The 19,730-nt window shown below is 53.2% G+C and overlaps 10 protein-coding genes across 10 annotated transcripts; 4 read left to right on the top strand and 6 right to left on the bottom strand.

Moving 5' to 3' along the window:
* Positions 1 to 300: 300 nt before the first annotated feature.
* Z517_05648 (uncharacterized protein) lies at positions 301 to 2,118 on the top strand (the record flags this gene model as incomplete). The annotated part of the gene is made up of 1 exon (XM_013430975.1): positions 301 to 2,118. One exon carries the CDS (start codon positions 301 to 303, stop codon positions 2,116 to 2,118), a length of 1,818 nt encoding a protein of 605 aa, XP_013286429.1.
* Positions 2,119 to 2,800: 682 nt separating this feature from the next.
* Z517_05647 (uncharacterized protein) lies at positions 2,801 to 3,394 on the bottom strand (the record flags this gene model as incomplete). Its single annotated transcript, XM_013430974.1, has 1 exon — positions 2,801 to 3,394. The coding sequence occupies one exon, from the start codon at positions 3,392 to 3,394 to the stop codon at positions 2,801 to 2,803; it is 594 nt and encodes a 197-aa protein (XP_013286428.1).
* Positions 3,395 to 4,207: 813 nt separating this feature from the next.
* On the top strand, positions 4,208 to 5,585 carry Z517_05646 (formamidopyrimidine-DNA glycosylase; the record flags this gene model as incomplete). Its single annotated transcript, XM_013430973.1, has 2 exons — positions 4,208 to 5,512; positions 5,562 to 5,585. 2 exons carry the CDS (start codon positions 4,208 to 4,210, stop codon positions 5,583 to 5,585), a joined length of 1,329 nt encoding a protein of 442 aa, XP_013286427.1.
* Positions 5,586 to 5,954: 369 nt separating this feature from the next.
* Z517_05645 (uncharacterized protein) lies at positions 5,955 to 7,568 on the bottom strand (the record flags this gene model as incomplete). Its single annotated transcript, XM_013430972.1, has 1 exon — positions 5,955 to 7,568. One exon carries the CDS (start codon positions 7,566 to 7,568, stop codon positions 5,955 to 5,957), a length of 1,614 nt encoding a protein of 537 aa, XP_013286426.1.
* A 1,031-nt stretch (positions 7,569 to 8,599) lies between these two features.
* On the top strand, positions 8,600 to 10,261 carry Z517_05644 (40S ribosomal protein S27; the record flags this gene model as incomplete). The annotated part of the gene is made up of 3 exons (XM_013430971.1): positions 8,600 to 9,391; positions 9,952 to 10,014; positions 10,079 to 10,261. 3 exons carry the CDS (start codon positions 8,600 to 8,602, stop codon positions 10,259 to 10,261), a joined length of 1,038 nt encoding a protein of 345 aa, XP_013286425.1.
* An 823-nt stretch (positions 10,262 to 11,084) lies between these two features.
* Z517_05643 (uncharacterized protein) lies at positions 11,085 to 11,828 on the bottom strand (the record flags this gene model as incomplete). The annotated part of the gene is made up of 1 exon (XM_013430970.1): positions 11,085 to 11,828. The coding sequence occupies one exon, from the start codon at positions 11,826 to 11,828 to the stop codon at positions 11,085 to 11,087; it is 744 nt and encodes a 247-aa protein (XP_013286424.1).
* Positions 11,829 to 12,157: 329 nt separating this feature from the next.
* Z517_05642 (uncharacterized protein) lies at positions 12,158 to 13,909 on the top strand (the record flags this gene model as incomplete). The annotated part of the gene is made up of 1 exon (XM_013430969.1): positions 12,158 to 13,909. The coding sequence occupies one exon, from the start codon at positions 12,158 to 12,160 to the stop codon at positions 13,907 to 13,909; it is 1,752 nt and encodes a 583-aa protein (XP_013286423.1).
* An 863-nt stretch (positions 13,910 to 14,772) lies between these two features.
* On the bottom strand, positions 14,773 to 16,381 carry Z517_05641 (uncharacterized protein; the record flags this gene model as incomplete). The annotated part of the gene is made up of 4 exons (XM_013430968.1): positions 14,773 to 15,159; positions 15,219 to 15,360; positions 15,410 to 15,889; positions 15,960 to 16,381. 4 exons carry the CDS (start codon positions 16,379 to 16,381, stop codon positions 14,773 to 14,775), a joined length of 1,431 nt encoding a protein of 476 aa, XP_013286422.1.
* A 778-nt stretch (positions 16,382 to 17,159) lies between these two features.
* Z517_05640 (uncharacterized protein) lies at positions 17,160 to 18,236 on the bottom strand (the record flags this gene model as incomplete). Its single annotated transcript, XM_013430967.1, has 1 exon — positions 17,160 to 18,236. One exon carries the CDS (start codon positions 18,234 to 18,236, stop codon positions 17,160 to 17,162), a length of 1,077 nt encoding a protein of 358 aa, XP_013286421.1.
* Positions 18,237 to 18,879: 643 nt separating this feature from the next.
* On the bottom strand, positions 18,880 to 19,709 carry Z517_05639 (uncharacterized protein; the record flags this gene model as incomplete). The annotated part of the gene is made up of 2 exons (XM_013430966.1): positions 18,880 to 19,476; positions 19,569 to 19,709. The coding sequence occupies 2 exons, from the start codon at positions 19,707 to 19,709 to the stop codon at positions 18,880 to 18,882; spliced, it is 738 nt and encodes a 245-aa protein (XP_013286420.1).
* Positions 19,710 to 19,730: the final 21 nt, after the last annotated feature.

Here is a 19,730-nt window from a genome sequence, read left to right as displayed (position 1 = left end):
ACGCCCGGTTAGATCTGGAGACGAGTTTACCTAAGTTCTTAGTCATGCACCCAACTACGTCAGGTCTAGAACTTTGGATTTTCCATGCCGACCATCGGAGTTTCGCACCCCAAACAGCATCTCGCAATTAATAATTCAAAACACGATCAAGATAGTGGTTTTGACACTGTTCCCCAAGAAAGACTGAGGACAACTCATGTTCTGTAGGATCACTCTTCTGAAGCGGACACAGAGAGTGTATCCGCCTACTTCCAAAGCCAACCTCGTCACCCCTGTCGCGGTCGCCACCTTCTGGCAGCCATGAGCGCCATCCTCTCCGCAGACGATCTCAACGACTTCATTTCGCCTGGCGTCGCCTGCATTAAACCGGTCGAGACACTCCCGAGACAGGAGGACGATGGCAATCCTTACGAAGTGACCACCGAGGATAAGGTCCAGACCAAAAACCCGGCGCCTGCCTCGATCTCCCTCACTGATTGTCTCGCCTGCTCCGGTTGTGTTACGTCTGCAGAGGCCGTTCTCGTTTCGTTACAATCTCATACTGAAGTCCTGAATACACTCGATTCCTATCCCTCGCTAGATGTACAACATCTTATCGACAGGCAAAACGGGCTTGCAAATGGTCACAGATCTCCGCCTTCGAATGCGAAAATCTTCGTTGCCAGCGTGAGCCCGCAGGTTCGGGCTAGTCTGGCTGCGACATATGGTATCTCCGAACGAAGAGCCGGATTCATGATTGAACAGTTTCTTAGCGGATCACAGGGCTTGCGGATAGGTGGTCAGCACAATAGCCGATTTACATATGTGGTGGACACTAACCAGGCCCGGGAAGCGTGCCTGGTGTTAGGGGCTGAAGAGGTGGCAGACTCAATCACAGCAGGGTCGAAACCCAGGCCGATCCTGACTTCAGCTTGTCCGGGTTGGATTTGTTACGCGGAGAAGACACATCCTTATATCCTTCCGCATCTCTCAGCACTGAAATCTCCACAGGCGTTATCTGGAACACTGCTCAAGTCGGTTCTGAGCAAGACGCTGGACATCCATCCTTCACAGATATGGCATCTGGCAATAATGCCCTGCTTTGACAAGAAACTCGAGGCCAGCAGGGAAGAGCTAACGGATCGTTGGTGGCGATACTCAGAGTCTTCGGACCCATCCGTTCCTCCTATACGAGACGTTGATTGTGTGATCACCTCCCGCGAGCTCCTGTCCCTTGCCTCAGCTCGCGGTATTCAACTCTCCAGTCTTCCACGCAGACCGCTCTCATCCGCCGAACGCACTCCGTTCCCAGACCCACACATTTCTCACTTCCTCTTCCCAAAACAACGGCCACGGCTCCAACAAGAGCAAAGTGTGGCAGCCGGCTCTTCAGGCGGTTACCTTTATCACATCCTCCTAACCGAACAATCACGCCACCCGGGCTCCACTATTTCCGTCCAGCGTGGTCGTAACGCTGACGTGGTGGAATATTCCCTTGTTGACTCCTCAGGCCAAGTTCTTATGAAGTCCGCAAGATATTACGGTTTCCGAAACATTCAGAATCTCGTGCGGAAACTGAAACCTGCGAGGCAGAGCAAATTACCTGGCGCTGCGAGACGTATGAATCCAGCGGGTGGAAGCGGAGGTATCAGTGACTACGCTTATGTAGAAGTCATGGCTTGTCCTGGGGGATGTACGAACGGAGGCGGACAAATCAAGGTTGACGACGTGATGGAGACGTTGCCCCAGACACGGAGCGAAGATGTGGTCAATGTTGTCAGTGGCCCGCAGAGTCAGAAGGAGTGGTTGCGACTTGTGGATGAAGCCTACTACTCGGGTGATTCCTCCGAGGACATTGATACAGATGAGCAAGGAGAGGACGTGCCGATGACGAACGGTCTCAGCTGTCTGAACGGGCACGAGAAGACCAAACACACAATCATCAACGGAATCGACACTACCGAGGTCTACGACTTCCTTTATCAGTGGTCTCGGCTTGTGAACGTGCCGGTCTCCAAGCTAGCATATACGACATTCCGGCAAGTCGAGAGCGACGTTGGCAAGAACAAACCCGCGAGCAAGATGAGCGACACGGAGCGCATTGCGAGTATTGCCGGACTCAGTGGCGGCGGATGGTAGCTCGGTTTCAAACGAGATGACTACGAACTAGATGTTCCCCTCATGGAAGTTCACCAATGCGCGGTTGACGAGACGAAAGACGACGAAGAGATAGATTTTGGTTTTGATACCCGGCTGTGTAGGCTCTGGGATATAGATATTTGTACATGATGCGACGCGGAATGATCTATGTGGCATATGCAGACCGTGATCTTCCATTTTGAGCGGAGTTTCGTGGAGTTTCGTTTCCCCTTGGGTGTTGTATTCCCTTATCCCTGGCGCTTTGCTGCCATCGGTTTCTCTTCGATGGATTGATGACCCTAATACTGACCTTCAGTCCCAATCCCAATATATGCACCTAGCTTGCAGGAGAGTTGACAAAGCCTCGTCCTTGCACAGGCTTGACCTCTAGCCTAAGGTCTCCGACCGTCTAACCTCAGCCCATTTGCGCTCTGTCCGTCAACTTTATACCATCTGCTAGTCCGATAGAGCGACCACACATGTTCCAGGCGTACAGTCTTCAGTGGCTTGAAGACAAATCCTCACTCTGACTGGTAATGGCGGCCGGTCGGGTTTCCCCTCGGTTCGCACCAGGTATATACGAGGTGGTTGTCGGCGTCTGCAAAGCAAGAGCCCAATTACCCTATTCGTTTACTTCCCAGATTTGTTTCACGACCGGACCGGAGATATTCGAACGCTGATTTTATCGCTTTCCTTCCCTCCAGGAATTGACTGCTTCTTCCCAAGACCCTTCCTCAACACCTTCGCACCGTTCCTGCACGATGCTCCACGTCCTTGTCCTCACGATCTTCTCCACCGCATTCTCGTTCCGCAGAACATCCGCTAGCATCTCCGCCCTTGACTCTCTGGGGAAGAACCGTCCGGAGTAGGGATCCAGCCGCTCGTTCACGATCCGCTCGGCGTCTCGCCTGTTCAGCGCCTCCCGCTCAATGAGATCTGGGTCATTCGGGTCCGGACTCGTCGCCACGCTCGTGCAGTAAGATATCACATCCGACCTCACATTCCACGAGGGGAACAGGACGGAGTGCAGAAAGGTGCGACTGGTTTCTCGAGGTATGGGTGCTCTCGTGAGCGAGGACGGCAGTGATGGGTTTCGGATCGATGTCGAAGTCGGGTCGAAAGGCGAGGTGGTCGCCGGGGTGATTAATGCGTTCAAATTCGTCGAGATGCTGTCATCGATGCTCGCGCGTGACAGGCGGAGAAAGTCCCGCAGGACACGGGTGTTGAAGCAGAACTGCGGCGTAAGGCTTATGGGTGGCGCCGTGGGTTTGGACATTATCAGCGGTCGTGAGTTGGACTGTGCCGGAGCTCCAGTCCCCGATAAAGGAGCTTGGTCAGAGACGGTAGACGGTGGGATGGGTCGTCGAGAGGGAGGAAGACTAGGAGCAGCTCTCTGAAAATGAGGTTGCAAGGTGGATGTGGGAGACTGCGAGGTTGTCTCCGAAGCAGACGATGTCCAGAACCACGCCAGCTTGACTGATTAACAGATGAGGAGATGGGATGCAAATGAAACAAACATCTAACAGGGCGTAGTCTTTGGCTAGTCACCGACGCAGGAGGAGACAGCCTTGACTATTCGAAGAAGTATCCAAGTATGTACTACTTATGAATCACTGTACTCGGTACAGTACCAGAGCAACATGCGGAGCGGAGACGAACGAGGCTGCACTTTTCCACCTCCACGTCCGCCTCCACCATCGGCAGATTCATTATGTCATCGTCGCTTCTGCCATAGAAACGTGGAAAACCACTAAACGCGTCGGCTGGTTCGTATTCAAATACGCGTTTCAGGCCTCCGGCTTGAACACAATTATTGCGCCTGGCGTTTCAGCGGACGACGCAGCCTGAGCTTCACTTTCAGCCTGCTATCCGGGTATTGACCTCAAGACTGCGTCCGATCTCTCTCTCTACCTTTCGGTCTCACATATCTGCGACTGGATCGAGCAAGGTTTGGGTCGATTGGCCAGTTCAATAGCAACACCACAAAGACCCAAAGACATCCATCCTCCCGACTCCACTGCGCCTTTAAAGAAGAGGTTTCTTCCACTCAGAATATCCTCTTCGAGGTCAAAGGCCAAGTTGGCCCAACATGCCTGAGATCGCAGAAGTCGCGCGCATAGTACATTACATCCGGAAACTGCTGGTCGGCAAGACAATCGCCAAAGCCACCGCCACCGACGATGCCAACGTCTACGGCAAGGTGGGCACGTCGGCCGCCGAGTTCGAGACACACATGGCTGGGAAAAAGATTGTCGATGCCGGACAGCAGGGCAAATACTTCTGGATGATCATGTCGAGTCCCCCGCACCCGGTAATGCATTTCGGGATGACGGGGTGGTTGAAATTCAAGTCCGAACACACCTACTACTACCAGCCGCAAGAGGGCAAGAAGGACGAAACCTGGCCTCCAAAGTTTGTCAAGTTCATGCTCGAGACCAAGGCCGAGGATGGAGAAGAGGCCATCGAGGCAGCTTTTGTGGATATGAGGAGACTCGCCCGCGTGAGGCTCGTCGACTGTCCTGCTGCCGAGATACGAAATAACTCGCCGTTGGTCGAGAACGGACCGGACCCGGTCATCGACAAAGACATCGTCACCGTTGAGTGGCTCAAGAAAAAGTGCAGATCCAAAAAGTGCCCCATCAAGGCCATGCTGCTGGATCAGGCCAACATCAGTGGCATCGGCAACTGGGTCGGCGATGAGATCATGTACAATGCAAAGATCCACCCTGAGCAATATGCGAATACTTTGAGTGATGAACAGATTGCACAGCTCCACAAATCGATCCATTACATCTGCAGCACCTCGGTGGAGCTTCTCGCTGACTCTGAGAAGTTCCCCGAGGACTGGCTGTTCAAGCACCGATGGGGTAAAGGCAAAAAGGGCGCCTCACATACTTTGCCCAATGGCGAAAAGATCGCATTTCTTACAGTGGGCGGACGGACCAGTGCCGTGGTGCCGTCAATACAGAAGAAGACGGGACCTGTCGCGAAAGAGATGAGTGAAGCTGAGGGTCTCGACGATGAGGATGGAGACCCACCGAAGAAGTCCAAGGGTACAAAGCGCAAGGTCGCCAAAGAACACGATGATGACGAAGTCGAACCCAAGAAATCCAAGGGGCAGAAACGCAAGGCTCTTGTGAAGATGGAGGAAGACGACGACGACGACAACGACGATGAAGACGAGGAAGAGGAAGAGGAAGTGATGCCGAAGAAAACGACTGCCAGGGGAAAGAAGGTTCAAGCAAACCAAGAACCCCACCAGGAAGAGACAAAGCCTGTAGTCAACGGAGCTGTTAAACCGACGACGAAGGCAAAAGCGGCCAGCAAAGGCTCAGCAAACAAGGCAGAGGTCAAGTCAGTCAAACCAAAACCAGAGAAGGCCTTGATTTCCCGCGTAAAGGAAACGAAGCCCCCCGTCTCAGGAGTTGCGTCTGATGACACAGGAAGAAGACGGTCAGGTCGATTAAGCCGGTCTTGATATCCCTTTAGCGGGATACCGAGCGAAGGAAAAGGACGAATGCTCTTTTTCAAGTTCTATTCCTCTGCTATCACCCTGTATACTGTCTATACTGGCTCGTAGTATCTCGCGCGGAGCGACTTTTGTATAGACCCCAAGTCTCATGATCCCCCCAAAAGACAGAAACACCCCCATTTCCAAACTAAACAAACCCGTCTTTCCTCATATACTCGTCGCCCAACGCCGTCCCTAGTCCGATGCCCATTCGAGTCATTTGCTCGTCTGCATCATCGCAAACACCTAATAGTAGAAAACTTTCACCCAAGAGACACCGATAAACAACCACCATAGTACCATACACCACAACCACAGCACCACCCTACGAGCTTTGAGCAGGGCCCTCGCTCGACTGAAGCGTGGCGGACCCAGTGTCCGAAGAAGCCGAAGACTTCTTCCTGCTGGAAGTGACCTTCTCGACGATCCTGACGACAAAGTTGTCCTTGGTGGTCGACTCTCGCCGGAGCCCGGTCTCCTCGTCGCCAGCGGCGCCAGCGGCGCCAGTCATGCCGACTGGATTGACGGCGTCGGGGCCGATCTCGGCCTGGTCCAGAGCCCTCTTGAACGAGGGGATCAAGTTCGTGGCGACCGGGTAGCTGAATACGAGCAAGAAGCACGAGGCCGTCAACCACCAGGCGCGCGAGATGCGCACGGACTCGACGAGCTGGCCCATCAGCGCGGGCTGCAGTGCGCCGCCGGAGATGCTGACAATCATCAGCGTCTCGCAGGTGGGCGTCCACTCCTCGAAGCTGGCTGTCGCGCTCTCAAAGATCATGGGGAAGGACGGCGCCTCGAAGAACATGACCATGATAGCCACCGCGATGGCGGCGTTAGCGGTGATTCCTGTCCCAGCGGCGGTTGTTGCGACTGCACCGGCCATAAAACACATCAACACATACCGGGGCTTGAAGATCCTGGGCGCAGTGACGAGTCCTGCGGCGGCGAAGCGACCGATAACGAATGCGGTCTGCGCAAGCGACATGTAGTAAGCTGCCCATCTGTCGCTGGCGCAGGCGTTGACCTTCATGTGCTCGATGAAAAACTGTGCAAAGGTCACCTGGCAGCCAAGGTTGACAAAGTTTGCTGCCACACCCCACCAGATCCGAGCGAACCGTCTGGAGACGAGAGGATGTTTCCACTTCTTCCAACCACAGTCGACAGGCGCCGAGACGGGAACTTCGACCTCGGGGAACCAGTTAGTGCGGAAGAAGAGGATCGCCACGAAGATTGTCAGGGCGAAGACGCAGGCACCTAGGGCACGGTAGAAGGTGATGACGCTGCCCAGGTTGGCGCAGGAGGCGCTCTGCATAGTGGGCATCTGGCATCTACCAGGGCGAAGAGGGTCTGGAGCTGGACGTGCTGTAGAGGTGTCGGGGTTGAAGACGAATGCATTGGCCAGGAATGGAGCGACAACGGTGCCGATCCCAGCCCAAGCTTGTGCCATCAAGATTCGCAAGGCAGCTTGCCTGCGAGGTCCACAGTTGACGGCGTATGGGTTTGCCGAACGTTCCAAAGTTGAAACTCCCAAACCGATAACAAAATGTGCTGCTACCATGCCTGCAAGACTGCAGTGGCTCGCGCCAATAGACATGAACTCGTTGCCCAGGGCGAGAACGCATAGGCCCAGGGTCATGGCGATTCGATAGCCACCTTTCTTGACTAGGGGCCCACCGATTAAAAGAGCGCCGGGGATGTAGGCGCTATAGTACCCAGCAGCCAAGATGGCGGCCTTCTGGCGGCCTATGCCCATGGCTACTTTGACGTGGTAGTTCATGATGTCGAGCAGGCCATAGGCGAGGCCCCACATGAAGAAGATGAAGATGGAGGTGAGGGCGATGGGCAGGATAGTGTCTCGTCCCCGGATCTCCTTAGCTGGTTTGTTGTATTGGACATCGAGTCGCTTGATGCGCTCGAGGACAGGACCGAAGTTAGCCATTTTGGAGCAGAGATGTTGACGAGAAGCTGAGAAAGATCAAGGGTTCCCAGAGGACAAAATCTTCGAGATTGGAGGAGACTGTTCGAGGTACAGATCCCTGAGGAGTACACAGAGTATGTTTGCAACATATAAAGAGGTGGCAGATGGTTGAAAGAAATTCCGTTCTCAATGTAGGATGAGAAGACAGGGTAGATAGAGGTTGTACAGGAAAGACGAGAAAGGGCTTATTCTTATACCTGGGAGTGCACAGTGTGCGCAGAGGACCTCCCTCAGGACCTACCTCTTCCAAAATCTTCGTGCTTAGCTGCACAAGACAGACTCATACCATGTATTTTGAACCATCTGGTTATCCATTCAGGATGCAAAGGCCGTCCCAGCACCATATGAAGCCAGCTCTTAGTTTTCCTGGTCTTGTATTTTCAGGCTTAAGTGATGAGCAGACTAACAAATAGTCATCCCGCATCCACATGGATAGTTCTGCAGGATCACCTAAGCGGAGATATGGTTTTTCATGCCTCGTCTGCTCCATGAGAAACAAGGTCGGTCCCATGTTGGCCTCTCCAGGCGGAGGTGAGCGCGACTCCCTGTGGAGGATAGCCGGGGTAACACCGGGTGGTTCAAACAAATATAGAGCACATTCTCAAACTCTCTTGCCTGGTCTGTCCAGCCTCAAGCTTTAGAAGGTGGTAAACATTTGGAAATGTGGTGGTAGTGCTGGTAGTGGAGGGGAGAAGGTTTTGTTGGTCGTTGGTCGTTGGAGCGGAAAAACATTTCGGAGCATTCGCAGAGGCTTGGCACGGCCTTGGCAGGAAATCGATGGTCGGGATTTGCTGAACCGATCATCTCCATCGCTTTAACATTTGCATTCTGGAGCCTCTTCATTCGTGCATCCATATGTCCTGCTTTGGCCGCTCGACCCTCTTATGAATAGTCTTCGACTCGGCCAGCAAGCCTCAACAATTTTGACAATATTATCCAGAGCTAACTTTTCGAGATTCCTAAAGCCACAGACAGTCAGGCACTTGAACATTATGCCATCTACGAAGGAGTCCAGTCCTGGCATCAAGGTGTTGATGCTTCATGGTTATACTCAGAATGGAAATCTGTTCCACGCAAAAACAAGAGCAATAGAAAAGCATCTACAGAAGGCATTCCCGGGGATTTCGTTAAGCTACCCAACAGGTCCTCTGCGGCTCAGGCCAAGCGACGTCCCGGGGTTTGACCTGAGTTCGACTGAAGATCCGGACAGCATCGAAGCTTACGGCTGGTGGCGGCGGTCAGATACGTCCGATCCACCTGAATATGTCGGCCTCGAGGAAGGGCTGGAGACAGTCGCCAAAGTTCTTGAGTCAGAGGGACCTTTCGATGGCGTCATTGGATTCTCGCAAGGAGCATGTCTAGCCGCCATGGTTGCTTCCCTACTGGAAGGAGAGTCGAGGAAAGAGGCATTCAAAAAGGCACGAGCAAGATCCCCGCTGGCCATTCCATATCCATCATCCTTTGAGAAACTCAGTCACCCGCCACTCAAATTTTGTGCAGCATACTGTGGCTTTAGGGCTCCCGGTGAGAGATACCGCGGATTTTACGAGGATCCCCATATTCAGACCCCAGTATGTCATGTCATCGGGAGTCTTGACAGCGTGGTCGAAGAGTCAAGAACACAGGCGCTGGTCGAAGCAACTGGAGGCGCAGAGAAGACACAAGTCGTGACACACCCTGGAGGGCACTTTGTACCGAGCGGAAAGCAATATCTAGACATGATTGCAGGGTTTATCAAACACAACATGTCGTCGCAGGGAAAGGCGGGAGGGACAGAGGAGGGGGTAGAGGACATGGATGTGCCGTTCTGAGGCTTTTCGGTGCAATTTGGGGCCGTGAACACCGCGTGTGACACCACATACAAGCGATAGATTCGTCTAGAAGTAGATACAATGTGCTATTATAGAGCTGCCTAGGCTGTTTCGATGACTCTAGCCGTGAGTCAAAGACCAAAGTAGAGACAGACACGTGATTGGCTGGGAATGGTAGAGACGATGCCGGTGTGGAGTTTTTGGCTTAGCGGTCTTGGCAGTTGGCCGCACAACCACGACTCCTCAAAGTCGATTTCTACCACCACACTCGTCCTTCGCAGTACATCAATTGATCCATCGCCTCTTCGTCGCAACCCTCGACCTTCGGAAGACAGCTCAGGATCGAACAGAGTCTTCATTTCACCTCCACAAACCAAACAAAATGGTATGTACTCCTGCGCAAACTGATGCAACAAATCGAAGGGACTCAAAATTTGTCCTCCCGCATTATCAAGCACACGAGCACTACAAACCCAACCACCACCAACGCAACCATCTTTATCTTGACCAAGCGCTGACATCTTCGACTACAGGTTCTCGCGGTCGATCTCCTAAACCCAACGCCTCAGGCTGAGGCCCGCAAGCACAAGCTCAAGGTACGATTTGGATTCCTGCAGTCTCTGGGGCCAAAGTCATCGAAAAATCTAACAACTACACTAGACTCTCGTCCCAGCACCCCGATCATTCTTCATGGACGTCAAGTGCCCTGGCTGCTTCACGATCACCACCGTCTTCTCCCACGCCCAGACCGTCGTCATCTGCGCGGGCTGCTCAACTGTGCTTTGCCAACCCACCGGTGGCAAAGCCCGCCTCACAGAGGGCTGCTCTTTCCGAAGAAAGTAAATGCACAACGAACCAAAACGGGATGAAAACGGGACGGCATTGAGAATTTTTGCTCGATAGAAGATGGATTCCGCAGGAGCTATGCCATCACGACAGGGAGTTTCCGGATATCTTGCAAAAAAGAAGACTTTATGAGAGCATGGCGGACAAATCATTTCCTTCTTTTGCGCAATGAAACCGGCGTCAAATTCTTTTCCAAGTTACGAATGGGGAATACCCTTCGCGAAAAAAAGTCTTTCTTGCATGGGATGACCGGGCATGAGGCATCCGGATTCTGCGTGAACATACACTTTACTGTTGTATTGTGAGGAGGGCAGGGTTCCGATGTTGAGGAAAGCCTATGACCTTGCATTAGGCTAACCCCAAAGTCATGGTGGTTGGAACGTGGATAGTATGTACTCGTAGTACAGAAGGCGAAACAATAAAATCTTCGAAAAGCATCTTGATTCCTCGTCGCTATTTGCGTTTCGTTTTGCCTCTGAGCCCTGTCTCGATTCCTTCTGCACTTGGTCCACAGTCGCCCACATGTTCCTCGGAAGTGTGCATATTCTTGAATCTCCTGTAGATTTCCCGCTCATTGTATGTCCTGGCCGTAAGTCGCATCGATGTGACGAACCACAGGCGCCTGTCCTCCGCTTGTTGGTAGAGGTGCCACTGAAGGCGGCGCAGGTTGCGACTTGCTAGCATGACTGGCTCATTCCTCTGCGGCCGCTTTGAGCAGATCAATCTCTGCTAGGGTGCATTCTCACCCTTTCGTATCGCCTAGAGAGCAGTCCCTTCCTTGGACAGAAGTCTCCTTTCATTACCAGGCGAGGGTATAAGGTCACCCACGCTCCAGCTCCGCTATGATCCTGTTCGCCAGCTTCTTCTGTTCCCTCTCGTTCAACTCGTTCTCATCCATCTCTCTGAGGCATCGCCCCACTGCACAGATTCCCTTCACGCCGGCTTCAGGACAATCGACCCATACTTTCCCGTTTTTGCCAACGGCAATCTCAAACCCGCCGGGCAGTTTCGACCCCAACTCCTCCAGCGCCACGACGCCTTGTTTCTTGAGAAGTCTGTCAGAGAGACCAGGACTGACATCGAAAACCATTCCACCGGTAAGCGGACCCAGACCGTCAGGTTCTGCCTTGCCTGTGGATGGATTCACGCAACTTAATTCGATCTCCATGTTCTTCTGTGCAGAGACAACTTTGGCGTAGACGAGGTCGTTCGTCTTGAGCTGAGGTCTCGTCTTCTTGGTAGCGCCCTCAAATGCCAACTGTGGCAAGAAGGCCTGAGGAGAGTAAGGGTTGATGTAGACGTGGAAAAAGTCTGCGGTTGAGACTCGTACTTGGGCAATCACGAGGTCTCCTGCTTTTGGGACATAGCGAGCGTCTGGCGTGGATATCTGTGCCGCCTTCTTACGGTAGTCGATGTCCAAGTATCCTCCAATGGTGGCGAGGAAGTTATTCTGTTCGTCTTGTTGGAGTCCACGCCCAATTTTGCGCTTCTGAGATGTTGGGATCTGATCGGAGGGGATCAAGTCCCCAGGCAGGAATACTGGCATGATAGATTCGACAGACATGACTCGTCCACACTGTCTAAAATTTTTAACGTCAAAGAAAACCCCCCTGTAGTTCTTCACGGATGAGTTGGCAGAGACAAGGCTGCGGAAAAAAGTGGCTCAGATATGACGAGGCTGAGGGACGCACTCGCTTAACCTTCCTTGAGCCGTGAATATCCGCCGCGAGGCTCAAAAAAAAGTTTCCCATGGCATTTTTGTCGGTCCAAGGTGCGCAACCATATTGTTGGTTTCACAGGGCTACGAGTCTTTTTGATATACCCGTGGGCACAGAACCTCCTCTACAAATACCCAAGCCTCTCCCTTGAATATCCAGTCCACTGAGCCACGCCATGAGTGACGACACGAACGGGGTTCCGGCCCAAGGGTCGCCCGAGCATTATGCCATTGGTATCTCGTTTGGGAATTCGTACAGCTCGATTGCACATATCTCGGGCGAGGGCAAAGTCGAGGTCATAGCAAACGAAGAAGGAGATCGACAAATCCCGTCCATCCTGTCTTACATCGAGGGAGAAGAGTTTCATGGCACGCAGGCAAAGGCGCAGTTGGTGCGGAACAGCAAGAACACGGTCGCATTCTTCAGGGACTTTATCGGCAAGGACTACAAGTCCATCGACCCGACGCCTTGCCATGCCTCCGCACATCCCATCGAAGAAAAGGGCGAGATTTGTTTTGCCATTCGGGACACCGCGGACAGCGAAACTGAGAACAAGGTTTCGGTTTTGGAGATTGCTGCGCGGCATTTGCGGCGTCTGAAGAACTCGGCGTCCGACTTTACTGGCAGGGTTATAACGTCGGCTGTGGTCGCTGTGCCCACTGACACGAGCGACGACCAAAAAGCCGCCTTGACCAAAGCCGCCGCAAACATCCAGGTGGAAATCCTCCAGTTCATGCCAGAACCCATCGCAGCCCTCCTTGCCTACGAATCGCGGTCTCCAGATGCCAACGCCGATAAGATCGTGCTTGTGGCAGACTTTGGAGGGAACCGATCCGATGTCGCCGTTGTGGCATCAAGAGGAGGCATGTACAGCATCCTGGCCACTGCACACGATTACGAACTGGGCGGCACTCAACTCGACCAGGTTCTGATTGACCATTTCGCCAAGGAGTTCGAGAAAAAGCACAAGTCCGACCCACGCAAGAACGAGCGGAGCCTGGCCAAATTGAAGCTGGAAGCTGAGGCGGTCAAAAAGGCTCTGAGCCAGAGCAACAGCGCCACTTTTAGCGTCGAGAGCCTGGCCGAGGGCGTGGACTTTAGGTCTACGGTTAACAGAAGTCGGTACGAGATTCTGGCTTTGAAGACATTTGGACGGTTTACCCGACTTGTGGAGGAAGTGATCAAGAAGGCTGGCTTCGACGTGTTGGACATTGACGAGGTTATCCTGTCTGGCGGCACATCACACACCCCCAAGATTGCGAAGAACATCGAAGCGCTGTTCCCGGAGTCAACCATGGTTCTGGCTCCAGCCACGACACCCACAGCGCTCAATCCTTCAGAATTGTCAGCAAGAGGAGCCGCTCTACAAGCTTCTCTGATCCAGGAGTTTGAGAAAGAGGATATTGACCAATCAACGCACGAGATGGTTACCGTCACGCCTCACCTGTCCGCGGCCATCGGCTATCAAGTAACAGGCCAGCCTGAAGATGTGCTCAATGTGATCATCCCACCCGACACGGCCGTCCCCGCTCGAAGGACCAAGGTCATCGAAGGTCTCGAGGGTGATGTGGTCTTCCGAATCAGCGAGGGTGAACGTGAGATCACAGTCACCCACCCAGAAGCCCCAGCGAAGCCTGAAACCAACGGCACGAAAGCAAATGACGGAGACGATGACGATGATGACGACGACGACGACGAAGACGTTGATGACGAGCCAGAAGAGATCCGCGAGAAGGTGTGGCGGCCCAAGAACCCCTTGGCCGAGTTTGTCTTCCGGGGCCTGAAGAAAGGATCCAAAGTAGAAGTCATGGTCAACGTGGACGCAGAACTGGCCCTATCGATTGCCGCTCGAGAAATAGGTGGCAAGGGAGGGATCCGAGGCGAGATCAAGGCGTCTGAGACCACCCATCAGAACGGGAGCGCGTAAAGAAAGACTTTTTGGGAGGTTAGGGAGGGGGGAGGAGGAGGCACTATCAACCTCCAGTCCTCTCTCTCTCTCTTGTTCCTTCTTGTTTCTCACGGCACTGTACGTATTGAATATGGCATGGCACCGGCGTGGATTGGGATTTATACGTCCTTCCTTTTGTGTATGTGCATGGGAGGGTGTGTGCGTGTGGTGGCTCGCTTGCTTGCTAGTTGGTCAGTTGACGATGGTTGTCTAGCTGCTTGGTTTGCTTGCACTATGGCTGCTGATACTGCTTCTGCTTCTGGCGATCATGTGGTGGCTGTGGTTGTGCTGGTGGTGTTGGATATCGGCATTCTTGCCACGAAAACGCAAACGCAAACGCAAACGCAAGCAGGTATCGCGATGTACATAGCAGCAACGGCGGCGACGGCAGCAGCAGTAGTAGTATCAGCAGCCCGCGTCCCATTCTCATCCTCAACCCACCCGCACCATCCAAAAGAAAGGACAAAAAAAGGACTGCAGGTGCTAAGTGACTGATTGATTGACGAGATAGAACACAAAGAAAGCGCGTTTTATTTTTTGCTTGGGGACTATATATTTCCATTGAAACTCACCTGTAATGGACGGTGAATCATAAAAGACACAAGACTGGAAACACCAAATCACATTATTAAAAAAACACGAAACTGAGAAACTGAGAATACTTTGAATACTTTGAATAGCCGGAACGTATCTTGCTTGCTTGCCTGCCTGTTATGTGGTATAGGATCGAGTACAATGAGATAAGTATCATATCATAAAGACGCGCTTACTTTTCCCCAAAATGACCAATTTCTCCCCAAGAGACCATTGACCATGTTGGTATTACCGCGAATTAAGCGCTCCTATTGCTCCTCGTCCCTCCTCTCCTCCGACATTCTCTCTTCTCGACTCTTCCGCTCCGCAAACAGCGCCAGCAATCCCAGATCGTAAGTCGCCTTCAAAGACCCGGCCGCGACAAAGGCGACCCAGAAATGGTTCTTGGTGCCGAGGACGCCGGTTATAACGGGGCCCATGCTCTGCGCGCACGTCTTGACGACGTTAATGGTGCCCATGACGGCGGTGCGTTCGTGGGGGAGGACAATCGCCGCGAGGAAGGCGGATCGCGGCGCCACGTCCATGACTTGTGTGCATGCACGACCAATGAGAAAAACGAGAGCTCCTGGCAGCGTGGACGGGATGGGGATCAGGGCGAGACAGATGGCCGAGGGCAGGTGAGTAAAGACCATGGTCTAATGCACACATCGTGTCAGCGCCGTCACTTTCTAACAAGCTGATCTCGGTGTCTTACCTTGACGTTCCCAATCCGTTTCGAGATGGAGGATGCCACAAGCATGGATAGTGCCGAGATGATGCCTGTAATGGAAAATATCGATCCCAGCTTTCCCTCTGGCAGGTTGAACTTTCGCTTGAAGAAATAGGTCACCCATGATCTGTAGTTGTTAGCCAACGTCCGAGAAAATCCCCATTTCAGGCACTTACAATGGCGCCAGTCCAGAAGCAAAGTTGTCAAAGGCAAACAGAATACACAATTGGACCAATACAACTTTGCTCTCCTTGCTGATATCAGGGAGGAGTCTCCATCGTCGCTTCTTCTGCATATCGTCGTCCTTGTTCTGCGTGCCGCGGTCATTCCCCAGCAAAGGCGCCGTCTCGGTGGTGTTGGCGGACTTTGGCTGAGCATCCACCTCGCATTCTTTGCTCAGCAAGAGGGCCAAGCACAGCTTGATAATCCCGACAAACGCGTAGATGAAGAAGATGACGCGATATGCCTGGATAGAGCCATAGTGCTTTCTCTCTTGCAACAGCGTAATGAGCCAGCCGCATCCAATGAACCCCAATGCTGTCCCGGCAGTTCCTATCAGCGAGTACCACGCGTAGATGTCGCTGCGATCGGTACTGGCGGTTAGATGGGCGATGGTGGACTCCTCGATAGCGCGGAAAGGTCCGATTTCATTACCTCTGGAATGACAAACACCATCAGCAACAGAGATTCGAGGGAGGGAGTGAAGGACAGCATCACAGAACCTACGCAGGACTGATCACGCCTAGAATGGCCCCGGCCAACAGAACCCAATAGTTTCCACTCAGAGCAAATACCACACCACTGGCCGACATCAATGCGGCTCCCAGGACAAGAATCCACCGTCGGCCCAATTGGTCGGCGACCAGGGTCAGTAGGAACGAAATAAAGACATCCCCGATCAGAGTAAGGGTCATGAACAAGCCGATGCGGGCATCTTCGTTGCCTAGGTCAGAGAGGTACGAGGCGAGGATCAACGTTGACCCGCCGTAAGCGAAGAGGCGGACGAAGCGCTGGAAGATGAGGATTTTGGTGTCGAAGGGAGAGTGGTAGAGGGTTACGAGGCCGATTTCCTTCAGAAAGACTTCGACAGGTTTGAGGAGCTTGGGGGATGTGCCTTGATGGGGCTGTTCTTCTTGAGAGTCTGCCATGGTCCTCTAGACTCTGGGTATCTCGTCCGGAGCGCTGGATATGTACTCAATATGTGAGAACGAGGAGAGGAGCTCAAATGAGGTTCGAAAAGGTCTCAACTGTTGCACTCTTCACTTGTTCATGTCTCCTACTGTTGTATTTGTCGAGGTACTTGTACTCTCGGCATCGCTTCGGCTTTATTCTATTCTCGCCTGTAGCGGCGGTAGCGGCAAAGACCGACGAATTCGACGAAGCATCTCGAAGCGGCTGCTCGCGGGATTTTCCCCAGTCAGGCAAAATGACAGCGAGAACATAGTAAAAGGTGACGTGCTTGTCCTCGTAGCGGCATGTTTTGTAGCAATGTAGCTCCCAGGAGGGAAATAACTCTCAAAGAGGAGCTCGATGTGTAATCTAACTCTCTGAAATGTGCTCTTTTGAGTACGAGGTATGGCATCAATACGGTGCAAAATGTTGAAGTGATCAGAAGACGAAATGACAAGAAGAGAGAATGACGTATGATGATGGCCAATCTGGTCCCACAGAGTTGGAGGTGGAAAAACAATATTCCACCCGGTCCTTTTCTTCCACTTCGCACGCTTTGTCTTGTGAATAGTGGTGCTGCTTGCTATGGTCTACAGAACCCAATCTATACTCGGATGTCACAGATGGCTCATTGCCTTCCTCCATCACAAGTCTCTAAAGCTTCACGTACTCCAGGAGAGCCAGCCTTGTCACATGTACACTGCTTTGCCGTCCAATTCTCCGTCCAGTCCCGCCTTTCTCGCTTGATGCTTGTTTCTACCATGCTTCAATCTCAATCACCACTTTAGCAAAGAACTTTTGCGCCCGGAGATATTCATACGCCTGCTTGGCCTGCTCGAACCCCCAGACCTGCTCGTCAACCACGGGCCTCACGCCCTTCTCCTCCATGAAAGCGAGCATCTCTCGAAACTGCCTCTTGCTGCCCACGAGCACGCCTCTGACGAGACAGGCGCTGGCGAAACAGTCCCAGAAGCCCGTCTTCCTCTCCGAAGTCCCTGAGCCGCCGAGGAATCCGATGATGGAGATGATGCCTTCGGGCGCCACGGCTTTCAGGCTCTGCTCCATGGACGTCTCGCCCCCGACCTCGATGATGTGTTGAGCTCCCGTGCCGCCCTGTTTCTCGATGTACTCGCGCGCAGCGACGCCCCAGTTGGGGTCCTCGCGGTAGTTGAGCACGAGGTCTGCTCCGAGATCCCGTAGTCTCTGCTCCTTTCCCCGGTCGCCAGTCGTAGCGACGACATGCGCTCCGAGTGCCTTCGCGAACAGCAGGGCAAAGACACTGACACCCCCAGACCCCTGGGTTAGGACCCAATCGCCCTGCTTCAAAGCGCGTCCCTCGACGCCGAAAAGGGCATTCCACGCCGTCAACGCGGCGCAGGGCAGGGTGCTCGCTTCCCGCGCACTGAGAAATCCAGGCACCTTGATCAACCCGCGCTCGGCAAAGACGGCGTGTCTCCGGAGCACCCCGTCGTTCAATCCTCCCAGACTCGTCGCCCGACTTTCCTTGGTTGGGTACCCGTCCTCAAAGTCCTGGAAGAAGGTGGGACATACCTTGTCCCCGGGCGCGAAGGACTTGACCCCGCTGCCCACCGCGACCACCACGCCGGCCCCGTCTGAGCACGGCACGACATCTTCGCGGGTGTAGGCGGGGTATATCCTGAGCGGCATGGCAATGTCCCGATAGTTTAGTGAGACGGCGCGCATGGCCACGAGGCAGTCATGTGGGCCCAGGGAGGGGATGGGCATCGAAGTGTCCAGTTTGAGGCCATCAAAATTGCCGGCCGTGAGGTCTATTCGATATCCAGCTGTAGTTGTGGGAGTGGAAGACGCCATGACTTTTCCCCAACCGCCGAACTCTCAATCACTACTCTCAACCTCAAACCTCACTCGGTGTCTTTCAGATCTGACCCAAACCACGTATTTTCAGAGACTGTCGTCCGATATCCGGTGCGGATATAGAAGTAAATTTTCACCCCCGACGCTGACAGAATATCTCTCAGAGGTCGTCTTGTCGTATCGACTTGATCATGCATACGAGTAGAAAAGGGGGAACTATTTAACTATTCTACCCTACCCGACGAGGATCAAATTGGCGGGCATACATATTATTAATACGGGTAACGGACATAAGAGATGGTTGGATGGGCGATGAGTTGCCTCAGTTGGAGAATGGTCGATTGATGAATTCCCCCAACCCAACCACAGGTGCTTGGGAGACCCACGAAAGCCCGGGTCCTCATCTCCAACAGCCTTGTAAGCCACACATTGGCGACACATAATTAGGGGCAATCGATCATGAAAGGCCTGAAGGGTGTATTCTTGAACAGATCCCATTCTTCCGTCGCAATCGTAATACATGCACGCCAAGAACCAGCTGTCCAGACCATCTCGCACTTCTACCTCGTATATACCGAGTTATATAGCTCTGGGTCCCATTGCGCCCACCGAACGAGTCTGGCAACACCGAAAGATCCCCCTAGAGTCTCTCCGCCACCAAACTCAAGTAGACATTCCAACACAGGGCGACGGTCGCGAAGAACGGGATCCGCCGTTCAAAGGAAATGAGACTGTGCGCGATGATGTTGGCAAAGGGCCATATCTTGTACCCATTGACGATAATGGTCACGGTTTTGGTGCGCAGATTGTGCAGGATCTTGCCGGGTTGGCCGTTCAGGAGCCCCATGATGACCAGGAACGCGACCGTGTTGAAGATGGCGCCCAGGGTGATGCAGTCTATGAACCACTTGATCCAGATGTTTCTCCAGTTCTTCCTCGTCGAGGTCTTTCTTTTCTTCCTCCTCCGTTTGGGCTTTTGTTGATGATGGTGCCGCGAAATGAGGGAGCCCTCGGCAATCGTGAGCTCGTGGTCATCGTCCATTTCGTCTGTGTTGGAGTCCTTTTCCACATCACGATCATCAAGCGGGATCGAGCGGTACTCCTCGCGCGACGGGGCGGTCGCGTGTCGGGGAAATGATCTCTCGAGCAACTCTTGCCATTTGTAGTTCAGTGGCGCGGTGATGAGGTCGAGGCAGAGAAATCTCAAGAGACGAGCGAGATCGAATTCAAACGCCTCCTGAAAAAGGACGCTCTCGTTAATTATCTTTCTTACCTGGTCTCAATGCGATGGTGAGAGACAGTGAGAGGGAAAACAGGTGTGCACAGTACCTTTTTTTTGTAAGCGTCGATGACTTGCGCCAGAGTATTGGAGATGGAGACGATGATGGCGGACAGGATCCAGGCCTCGAGCAGTGGTCTCCCCGGACGGCATTTTGTAAGCCACTTGTCTGTAAATTCACCACGAGACATGATGGCGGTGACGAGACACAC

This window comes from Fonsecaea pedrosoi, assembly GCF_000835455.1.
Source record: "Fonsecaea pedrosoi CBS 271.37 unplaced genomic scaffold supercont1.3, whole genome shotgun sequence".
In the NCBI taxonomy this organism is placed as follows: domain Eukaryota; kingdom Fungi; phylum Ascomycota; class Eurotiomycetes; order Chaetothyriales; family Herpotrichiellaceae; genus Fonsecaea; species Fonsecaea pedrosoi.
This window is presented reverse-complemented; position numbering and strand designations above follow the sequence as displayed.